General features: G+C 45.5%; 1 protein-coding gene across 1 annotated transcript in view; it reads left to right on the plus strand.

Annotated features, from left to right (window-relative positions):
- The first annotated feature begins 581 nt into the window (after window positions 1-581).
- Window positions 582-11,934, plus strand: part of HOGA1 (4-hydroxy-2-oxoglutarate aldolase 1) — a 28,949-nt gene continuing 17,596 nt past the window's right edge. The window contains exons 1-5 of the mRNA XM_018563859.1: window positions 582-828; window positions 3,827-3,955; window positions 4,548-4,675; window positions 5,332-5,466; window positions 11,015-11,111. Of these exons, the coding sequence (XP_018419361.1) occupies window positions 627-828; window positions 3,827-3,955; window positions 4,548-4,675; window positions 5,332-5,466; window positions 11,015-11,111 (691 nt within the window). The 5' untranslated portion in view covers window positions 582-626. The remainder of the gene's footprint in view (window positions 829-3,826; window positions 3,956-4,547; window positions 4,676-5,331; window positions 5,467-11,014; window positions 11,112-11,934) is intronic.

The raw sequence follows: 11,934 nt of genomic DNA on the forward strand, positions 1-11,934 counted from the left end.
TAAAAAAAACCCAAATTGTTGTTAAGCATTTGTAGCAGCGACATGGCCCCTGTGCTTCTTTGTTCTATTGGGAAAACATTCTTATTTGGGTTTTTATAAAAAAGCAGAGTTCTGTTTCCCTGTCATATAATTGGGGAACACCATGGGCCCCTGCTGCTCCTAGGGCCCCTTCATTGCAATCTTCTGTGTTCCCTTATTCTCTTCCTGTTGTGACTCTCTCTTCCTGGAGTAGCCCTCTCTTCTCTTCCTGACCTGAAGTGGCTCTCTCTTCTCTTCCTGTAGTGGCCCTCTCTTTCTGTAGGTGCCATCTCTCCCCTATTACAGGTCCCCTTCCAATGTGCTCCTATACTGCCTGTCCTGTCGCTCTCAGAGCGGAGCCTCTTCCTCACAGACACTTTCCTGGCTTCCTATTGTCTGTCGGTGAGGTGAATGAATTACATTGTATCAATGATTCTCCTCACACTGACTGGTGGACTACTGTGACCCGGGTGGGGGAAGTTCAGGAGTCAGTGATTTGTGTCTGGCAATCTTCTATCATATGTGTCTCTGCTCGGTCTCTATCAATGATTAATCCCCCACCCAGCAGCCCTGTCCCGGGACACTGAGCCGAGTCCAGTCCGTGCACCATGCTGCTCAGAGCTCTGCTCCCCCGCTGTGCCCGGGCTGGGTGTAGTGCTGTGCCCCGCACATATATGAACCAGGCCCGGCCTGCACTGGATATCTCCGGAATCTTCCCTCCCATCTCCACTCCATTCAATGACCGGGAACGAGTGGACTATGACAGGCTGGCCGAGAATCTGCACAAGTACTCCACTACCCCACTCCGCGGTATGTAGCACTGAGCATGCGCGGCACGGCCACATGGGGAACGCTTTACACATACATACACAGTAGGTTCATATAGAGAACTCTGCACATAAACGGGACGCTCTGAGCGTATAAAGGACACTCTGCACTCTCATAGAGCACTTGGCACTCACACAGGACACTCTGCACTCTCATAGAGCACTTGGCACTCACACAGGGCATTCTGCGCTCACGCAGGGCATTCTGCGCTCACGCAGGGCATTCTGCGCTCACACAGGACACTCTGCGCTCACACAGGACACTCTGCGCTCACACAGGGCACTCTGCGCTCAGATAGAGAACTCTGCACTCGCTCGCACAGGGCACTCTGCGCTCACGCAGGGCACTCTGCGCTCACGCAGGGCACTCTGCGCTCAGATAGAGAACTCTGCGCTCACACAGGGCATTCTGCGCTCGCGCAGGGCATTCTGCGCTCGCGCAGGGCACTGCGCTCGCGCAGGGCACTGCGCTCGCGCAGGACACTTTGCGCTCACGCAGGACACTCTGCGCTCACGCAGGGCACTCTGCGCTCACGCAGGACACTTTGCGCTCACGCAGGGCACTCTGCGCTCACGCAGGGCACTCTGCGCTCACGCAGGGCACTCTGCGCTCACGCAGGACACTCTGCACCCGCATAGAGCACTCTGCGCTCACACAGGACACTCTGCGCTCAGATAGAGAACTCTGTGCTCACACAGGACACTCTGCGCGCACACAGGACACTGCGCTCACACAGGACACTGCGCTCACACAGGACACTGCGCTCACACAGGGCACTCTGCGCTCACACAGGGCACTCTGCTAGAGCTGCAGCTAACGATTATTTTCAAAATCGATTAGTTAGCCGATTATTAAGTTCGATTAATCGGTTAATCGGATAAACTATAAAATAAAGTTTAAAAAATGGCTCCAGTGATGGACTACTAGTTTGTATTGAGGTTGTAGTCCATCACGGGAGCAAGCTTGGAGCGGTGGAAGTAAAAAAGAAAAAAAGATAGTGTGGTGTGCAATATAGTGAAATGGAAAGTGTAAAATTATACAGCAATGCATGCAGAATGGCAACGGCTATAGAGAACTACAAAACCCAGCAATAGTACATTATACAGCGCAATGCAGAATACCGCCAGCTATAGAGGAATACAACAAATCCCAGCAATAGTACATAATAGTTGGCGGCATTCTGCATTGTGCTGTATAATGTACTATTGCTGGGTTTTGTAGTCCTCTATAGCTGGTGGTATTTAGCATTGTACCACTGTATAATGTACTATTGCTGGGATTTGTTGTACTCCTCTATAGCTTGTGGTATTCCGCATTGCGCTGTATAATGTATTATTGCTGGGACTTGTAGTCCTCTATACAGCGCAATGCAGAATGTCACCAGCTATAGAGGAGTACAAAAAATCCCAGCAATAGTACATTATACATACAGTGTATAATGTATTGCTGGGATTTGTATTCCTCTATAGCTGATGGTACATTGCTCTGTATAATATACAGCACAAGGTACCATCAGCTATAGAGGAATACAAATCCCAGCAATACATTATAGAGCACCATGTGTGGGAAAGTGCAGGCTTACCTGACCAGTCTTCCAGCAACTTGCTTCTGAGATTGGACCTGTCTATCAGCTGCTGTCATCCCCCCACCCCTGCTCCTCCTTACTACATCTCCCCGCGTGCCTTGCCGATCGTGGATGGGCAGGAAATGTGAGGCGGGGAGGAGGTGCGGCGTGTGGAGCGTGGATGCGAGCGGGTCTGGCAGCGGCGAGCGTGAGGTGTGAAGGAGGTGCGGCGCACAGCGTGTGGAGCTGCGAACAGGGCCAACTGATCGGAAGTCGATTAATCGATTATTGTAAAAGTTGACAACTTTTTCTATAATCGATTATGTCGATTAGTTGTTGCAGCCCTACACTCTGCGCTCACACCCTCTTACCTGTCTGCCCGATACTCTGTCCGCCTCCTTCCCCACCACGATCGCTAGCGGGCCCCGCCTCCTCCGTCACTAAGACCCGACTCCTCCGTCACTGGGCCCCGCCTCCTCCAGCACTGCCGACGACGTGCCCAGAAACCTCCGAAGCTGCTGGTTGTCACCCACTCAGCAGCGGCTGCGAGGACTTACGCGCCGCTGCACATGTGATGTGTTTCTCCTCAAAGCCGCCAGTGACAGCCAGCAGCCTGAAATGCCATAGCGACACAGGCGGACGCACGGCATCAGGGCAACGTCCTGGCCGGGCCCCCCTGTGCTCCGGGGCCCCATAGCGGCCGCCTGGGTCGCTATAGTGATTGTTACGCCACTGCTCCAATATATTGGAACTGATCCTATAATCACACATACTGTATATTCAAAGATTCAAAAGATGCTCTGAGTGTTTGTCGATATACCTGTGCCAAGTACTTGTGTAACACAGGTATATTGATGCCATTTTTTTTTGTGTGTGGACTGGAACAGTGCAACAACTGGAAGACTGAAAGTTGTGAATGTCAATGGCAGTTTAATCGTTTTTTGGCTTTTTATTAATAAACCTGTATATTATCTTGTATATTATAAGAATGTTTTAAACTAGGAATGGTGCTGTACATAAACTCGAATAATTAGAATATCGTGCAAAAGTAATTGCAGTAAGTGCTGCAAAAGGGGCCCAAACCAAGTACTGAGTACATATGCATGCTTGTACTTTTCAGAGGTCCGATATTGTTCTATGTACAATCCTTGTTTTATTGATTGCATGTAATAATCTACTTTTTTGAGGTTGTGGATTTGGGGTTCTTGGGGTTTTCATGAGCTGTAAGCCATAATCATCACAATTATGACAAATCACGGCTTGAACTATCTTGCTTTGCATGTAATGAGTCTATCTCATATATTAGTTTCACCTTTTAAGTTGCATTAGTGAAATAAATGAGCTTTGCACGATATTCTAATTATTCGAGTTTCACCTGTACATCATGGTAATCACTATGTATTCTATTACTTTAAGGTTTTGTTGTTCAAGGCTCAAATGGGGAATATGCTTACCTGAGCCGTGAGGAGAGACTGGAGGTCGTGCGCAAGGTCCGTGAAGTGGTACCGAAAGAGAAGCTTCTTATCGCCGGATCAGGATGTGAATGTATGGTGTACTCCACTGATATTGTTACACAGTCTAACAATTTGTAGTAAGAAATGGCATACAGTTCAGAGGTGCAACCTCAGCACATTATTTATCAGGATATTCCGAGGAAAGAACTGCTTCTTCTTACTGTATGTGAGATTTTAGTGATTGGTTTTACATACACTTTATTGAGTGCCATCCCTACCCCCTCCTCTCCAGGCCAGCAGCAGCCCTTAGGACGGTTTCACACCATTTTCCAGACCAGATCCGGTCCGGAAAATGGTGTGAACTTGCCCGCAGTTCCAGTGCATCCCAGACCACACAAAATGAGACATGCAGTATTTGTCTGGTCTGGAACGGACTGCGCTGGTGGGAACAGAGGCCAGATATAGCACAGGGATATATTAGGATGCATTTTGGATCCGGAAACAATCTGGTCTGGTCTGGAGATGATGTGGTGTGAATGGGCCCTTAGTCCATTGACTCTTTGTACCTTTTGTTATTCCCTTTATTGTAAATCTAATCATTGTTTCAGAATTAATATAACTATATGAGTGGTTTGAGGTTTTATGAATGGTCCTTACTTTGTCTTTGTTGTCATATTCCCCAGCTACACAAGCCACAGTGGAGATGACCTTGGAGATGGCCAAAGCTGGAGCAGAGGCGGTTCTAGTGGTGACGCCATGTTACTATAAAGGCAGAATGAACAGCTCTTCTCTGGTGCACCATTACACCAAGGTAATCACACAGACCGTCACCAAAGCCAAGAAAAAATACAACAGTTAATGAAAACCTAAAAGTACGGAGACACCCAACGCTGACCTAGTTCTAGATACCTGGCTGTCTCTGCTTTTCAGTCCTTTTTGAGTCACTTTCCTGAAACAAGCATGTACTAAGTGACATCAGTGTGCATATTTGCTCTGTGTTAGTGACTCAGGAAGTATTGAAGTCCATTGAATCAACATGACAACCAGGCAACTAGCATTTTTAGAAGGAGCTGGAGCTAATGTAAACTTCCAGTACAGCTCGTCTATAAAATGGGCCTACTAATGGAGAAATACAGGGGACCTCCTTCTGTAGAGGCTGGTCGTTTGAGAGTTGTGCGCAACCTCTGTTACTTAGCCAAATCAAGTCAACAGATTAGGTTGAGTAAAGTCAGGACTCCGTATCTTCATGCTTGTTCTTTGTCAGCGACTCAAAGTATTAAGTCATGATAGCCAGGCATCCAGCACTTTCAGTAGAGAACTTAGCAATGGCAGCCTTCAAGTTTGTCTCATTAGAAGTTTACAAATAATAAACAAATACATAAAAATAATAATTAAAAAAAAACAGGAAGTTGCAGTGAAAGTTGTTTGCGTAGCTGCTGGAAATTCTAACACATTGTTTCTCTCCAGGTTGCCGATGCCTCTCCGGTTCCCGTTATTTTGTACAGCGTGCCTGCCAATACTGGATTGGATTTGCCTGTAGATGCAGTAGTCACTTTGGCTCAGCACCCAAACATCATAGGGATCAAGGACAGCGGAGGAGATGTAAGTCCCTGATTTCACAGCGCATGTCTTGTGCTTAGTTCTGCCTCTGGTAGTCAGGTAAAGTAAAAGCCTAACACTTTTCCCTCTTAAGGCAAACTGACAGGTTCTCTTTATAGCTCACCTCCTCTGCTTTAGGTATTCTGTGCAAAATGTCACAGTTCAGCTGCAGAGTTGCAGCTGTGCTGTCACTTGCAGTTCCACAAGAATGTGCAGACCTCTCACCCCTGGTTCTGCAGGCATGCAGGGCTGTTCTGTTGCTTGTAGCCCTCCAGGCATGTACTCGGTTCCTAACTTGCTCCCGCACTAGACTGCCAGCTTTAGGCTTTGGCTGACCTCTCCTGCTGATTCTTATGCAGCTTCTCAGCCAATCAGACTTTTTACCAATCTTGTGTTCCTCCCTCTGGCTTATTGTAGTTAAACCCAGTGCAGCGCACGGCGCGTGGCCTGAGCAAACTGTCACGAATCGGACTCAGAGGTGAGACCCGGAAACAAGGATGTGGACCCTTGCTACACATGCTGATGCACCTAGATTCAAAGGGTGCAAGCAGTGAATGCTGACTATTCCCAGAGCTGGAGTTCGAGCAGGGACATGAGCTGAAGGAGACAAGAAGAAGTCAGGTTCCACTGGAAGTTCAAGTACTAGGCAATGCCGAGTAGATAGTATGGGGTCCTTTTGATCCATGCAATGGCTTAAAATGTCAAGCTGCTGACTCTTTGCCCGGAACAAATTCTAGGGTGCTTAGAAAGCCAACCTCAAAATTATGCGAGCTAATGGGGTGAGCTAAATTATGTAACCCATGGGGTCCCCCAGGGTGTGGAGTCTAAGGGCCAGCCAGTGTTCACCAGAGCTTCTGATGGTGGAGATGGATTTTTCTGCGTGCTGACCCCAGGTCACGATTCTCAGGTTTCCCCAACTCGGCTAGCAGCCGATAATAGTTGACAAGGCCAGAATTCCCAACAGGTTGTACACAGGCCTACAACAGACAAATCAAATGCGAGGAACATGCAGATGACTAGGACTTCCAGGGACAATCCAAAGGATAGGGACAGACTGAAGACTGGGATTTCCAGGGACAAGCCAAGGTCGCTACACTGGTAAACTTCAAGAAATATAGTTTCAACTGAAAACAGGGGGCCCGTGCAACGCTTCCCTAAGTTAGATGCTGAGCCCCCTGTTTCCAGTTAAAACTATATATTATTTGAAGTTATTTGTATTGAGTATTAAGATTATAGTCCATCCCGGGAGTGAGCTTGGAGCGGTGACAACTTTACAACACACACAGGGACCATGCGGAACAAAAGTACCCCCCCTCCAGAAGGAAGGACAGTGTCAGCACCAATTCAGAGATGATTGGAGGATCTACAGCCGAGTGATACACAAATAAGATACATTTCTGTTAATAGCTAAGGTACTTGGATGCATTTTTATGATTTGTGTCACTTTAACCTGTTTGCTGTGATGTACTCTACCATATGTGAAGCATGCAGGATACATTACTGGAAACTCATGTGTGTTCTTTGTTACTTTTGTTTGAACTTATCGTGAGGGAATTTCAGAGCGGTGAAACTATAAAGGTGAATATCTCATATAAAATACTTACTTTACAACAGTAGCTAGAAATGAGAGAGTACTCTAAATTCCTAATAGTATACTTTTAACAAGACGCCAGTAAAATAAAAGCACATCCACTTCATTCATAAAAACAAATCCATTGGCATTATTCTGGAGATCTTTTACTAAGTCTGCAGTAAACCTTTAGTGTTAGGTTTATGAGTTAAAAATTCTTCCTGGTCTATAAATGGAAAAGCATTAAATGACGACCTGAGTTTAAATAGAACGTACTCTTAAGGTTTAGCACATATTAACACGCTCTTAAAAAAGCCTTTGGCAAGCACACTTTTTTCACCCTGGACAAGAGCACATCTAGTAAATAACAAAGAACACATGCTGTCTGGCATATCATCAATATATTTAGGTCAATCGTTTGCTTGTCTTGTGTTCTTTGTTCTTTTGTTCTTTGTTACAATGTAAAATGTCCGCGCAACCTGGGTAACCTTTTGTATAAAGATATCTAAATGGATCCACATTGTATTACGATACAAACAATTCTTCAACAGTGTGACGGCGTATAATGTAAAAGCAATGAATGAGATGATACATGGACCTATACATACGCACACATCAGCAATAGGTTGGACTCGATGGACTTATGTCTTTATTCAACCTCAAATACTATGTATCTGCAAAAACCAAAGGCGATCTTTTACAACATGTCCAGTGGATGTGCCTGTTAGAAGAAAAATAATAATGATATACTTTATTTAATAATACTTTATTTAATAATATTAAATAAAGTAATAGTAGTAGTATTTGATAATACTTCAATGGTTCCTGAGCAAAAACAGGCAAGAGTCGTCCTATTGGTACTCTATGGTGTGTAAATCTACTTCTAGCACGCAACAACTGTTGCCCCAGGCATTTTCACTGTTGTAGTATTGTCCTAATAGGAGTCCACAGTTTGGGTCGTCTTTCAGCTGCTTGCCCCCGCTGTCCTATATATACACAAGTGCAGGGCTGGATTTCCCACAAGGCCAACCAAGGCCCGGCTTTGTGGCAGCAGTGAGCAGAGGGGCAGCAGGGGTGTGGAATTCCTATCTCCCGATGCCCGGGTGCTTTGCATCTCTTTCCCTGCTGCTTAATGTGATGCAGTCTCCATTTCTCAAGACTATATATCCCATCATGCATTGCCTCCAGCAAGCAATGACAATGCTACATGTTGGAAGTTCAGATGTTGAGTTGTAGTTCACCCGACAGGCAAGGCCTCGGGGCAGCAGGGAGTAGAGGGGCAGCAGGTGGTGTGGAATTGCCAAATTTTTGGAAGCCCGGGACAAGCAGTTCTGGGCACTGGGTGGGTAATTGTTTTCTACATTTAGCCCTGCCTTGGGCAAGCAAAGCTAAATGTACAGCGGGGAAACTGCTGCTTCTTTTGTACAAGTGATCTCAGCGATGTCTCTGAGATCACTTGTATGCAACCTGCAGGTCTGCCATTCTCCATGGGGGGCGGGCACATTGAGGTACTTGGCCTTGGGGCAACATAGATAGTAAATCCGGCCCTGCAGAGGTGTCTTCCTTGGAGAACATTAGGCATTTTAAGAGCACATCCTGTGTGTCATGAATTTCCATGTTAGAGCATGCATAAGATGACTGGGGAGAAGAGTGGAAAGCTCTAAGGATCAGGAGCAGTTATCGAGACTTATATAGACAGCTGCAGATCGAGGCAATTTGTACCCCTAATAAAGTATTATTGCTTCTTGACGTCCTAAATGAGTAACAATGTGATCTGGATGTAATATTTAGGATGCAGCCTGTCAGTGCATATTAGCTCACAGAATTCTGAGGTTGGCTTTCTAAGCAGCCTAGAATATGTTCCGGGCAAAGAGTCAGCAGCTTGACATTTTAAGCCATGGCATGGATCCAAAGGACACTTCCACCACACCGAGACGGCTCTAAGCCTCAGCTCATTATGGGGGTTGTTGGACAATATTACAGAGCACTGGTCCTGTCATTCACACTATTACATCTACAGTCATATAATGCACACCAGCTTACATTTGTTCTCCACCTACCGTGTTTCCCCCAAAATAAGACAGTGTCTTATATTTTTTTTCCACAAAAAAGACACTAGGTCTTATTTTCGGGGGATGTCTTATGTGTACCTGGCTACAGCTGTCCGCTCGTGCGTGCGGATGGGCGTGCGTGCGGGAGGGAGCTGCGGCCACTCTCAGCTCTAATGCCGTCCAGGGAGCCAGACAGGTGGGCGTGCGGGGAGCGTGCCTGGCGGGAGGGAGCTGCGGCCGTGACATGTAAAATTCTATTATATGTGCAGCTACCTCGAAAGTAAGACCTAGCGGATTTCTGCAATATAAGACCTACCACCGAACTAGGTCTTATTTTCGGGGTAGGTCTTATATTACAGAAATCGCTGAAGATAGCACTAGGTCTTACTTTCGGGGTAGGTCTTACTTTCGGGGAAACACGGTAGTTGCTTCTTGTAAAGTTGTCTATTCAGACAGATCAGAGTGTTCCACTGATTCCTCTTTTATTAGAGCAGTTTATAGACTTGATTGGTCTAAATAACTGTCAGTTGACATTGAACCAGTGAACAGTACATAGAAAAAGCATTGCGAGGGGAATTTATAAAAACTGGAGCAGACAGAATCTGGAGCAGTTGCCCATGGCAATCAGCTTCTTTCTTCAGTTTGTTCAGTTAAGCTTTAAAAATGAAAGATAGAAGCTGATTGGTTGTCGTGCAAGGCTGCTCCAGATTTTGTCTGCTCCAGCTTTGATGAATCCTCCTCTTTGTATTTTGCAAAGGATTACTTGCATCTTTAAAACTGACTAGCTGGCTCTGCACACTCCACAATTTGATATATTTAAAGTGTATGCAAATCCTAACGACAAACATCTCTTATTTCCTCCCTTATGGTTTGGGAAATATATCAATGCACGTATCGAATGAATATAACAAAACACATTGAAAGTGTTTTGTTATATTCATTCGATAAGTGCAGAAAATGACATCAGAAAATCAGAGCTGTCCTGTGCATGCTTCCCGTGTTGGTTCCAAGAGTCTTAGCCCTCCTAGTTCTTTATTTGGACTACAGGATAATTAGTGTCTTTTGTTGTAAAAATGTAAGTAGACTTTAAGTAGCTTACCAAAAGTAAATGACAGGGCTGACACCACTCATCTACAAAAATGTTGTGTTATCAGCCCACAAGAGGACTTAGGAGCTAAATGCATTTGTGGAAGAGCAACAAGTAGTTTTCTGTACTTGAAGGGTCTTTGAAGGGATACAACTTGTGAAAATGTATATGTATTGCAGATATTTATTGCATATGTTTTTGATTTTTTGTGCCTAATGGGCACAAAAAATTTGATTGGCCGCACTTCATTCACTTCAATGGACCGCCGCGCCCCCTCCTGCCCCACAACATAGTGTGCCGGCCGCAATGCGATGCAGTGCGTTCTGGCCAGAACAAGGCCTAAAAGAGCCTATAAACCCATATTAAGAATATCTTTGCTTCATTTATGAAGTCATCCCTAATCCCCTGCTTTCCATTCCTCCATATAAGTCAGTAAGACTGCACATCAGAGTGACAGGCCAATGGGGAGATGAAAGAAGGGGCACAGCTAAAGCCATACTTACTGCATGACGCTCATACAGTTCTGGAACATACCTGAAGGTATAGACATGGTCTGCTGTCTGCCTTCCTTGGTACATGGTCTCATCATCCATGCCTAAAGTGATTCAGATGCTGCAGCTTTTCTTATTACAGCACTGAGATTGCTTAAGTAGTGATAGTGAAGGAGGCAGATAATTCCACCCAATTCCCGACAAGGCATGATGAGGCTTTCCTCCATTTATTTAAAATCTGCAATATATGCGCTAAAACTTTTTGCTTCTTTTAAGCTCACCTGAAGGGATTGTGTTTTTGCCATCAAACTGGAGTGTTATTCAAATACGTATTATCTTCTTTAAATTGTAGATCACACGTGTGGGCCTTATAATCCACAAAACACGCCACCTTGGCTTCCAAGTGCTTTCTGGATCTGCGGGCTTTCTGCTGGCTGGGTACTCAGTAGGTGAGTAAAATAACATTACCCATACGCATGCAGAGCGAGCGGCCTTAGACATCTCTGTCTAACTTAGTGGCTGGTGGAATGATTGGCAGTATTCACTCTTGACTTATAACTGCATTTATTGAAGTGTTAAATGTGACTCCTTGTTTTAATGTATTATTTCATCTGTGTCCTGAGCTGCACATCCAGGGATCAGATTTACCAGAAGTCTAGAAGATTATGTCCTGTCAACTCTCTGTCCTCGTGAGGTGTTTCCCAGCTTTTGTGTCCATAAAAAAATGTCACGTAAAAGAACCCGAATGTTAAAAGGAAACAACTGCAGTGCTCTCTTATCTGATATTCTTATAGACACTCAGAAGCTGGGAAACAGCATGCAAGCTCAGGTAGTTGAGAAGGTGGCCAAAATTTGAGCAGCTTATGGCCAGCTCTGCAGTTGAGCTGTGGGTGGCTCTGTCATTACCACCTCATTCAACAAAAATCCTGCTGACTTGGCTGAAATTCAAGCTGTGTACCCTTCCAGTACCACTCCATTCAACAACAATTGTTTTTTGTTTTTTTTAATCGATTTTTGTCGAACAAGACAGCTGAAGATTTTTGGTTATACAGCGATGACCCCCAGTCATCTGAAGTTACATGGGGGTGGCTAGCACTTCCCAGGTTTTTAAGAGCTGTTAGCAACCTGGGACGCCCTTTCTGGCTTCCCACCCAGCTCACTGACGTCACTGGTTGCCAGGAGCTGAGCCGAGACAGAGCCGCTGGACCGAGAGATAACGAGCATCCACTGAAAGAACACGCGCCCAATGCCCCCCCACCCCCTCCTGTAATG

Source organism: Nanorana parkeri, unplaced genomic scaffold (genome assembly GCF_000935625.1).
Source record: "Nanorana parkeri isolate BGI_ZX_2015 unplaced genomic scaffold, ASM93562v1 scaffold2, whole genome shotgun sequence".
Classification (NCBI taxonomy): domain Eukaryota; kingdom Metazoa; phylum Chordata; class Amphibia; order Anura; family Dicroglossidae; genus Nanorana; species Nanorana parkeri.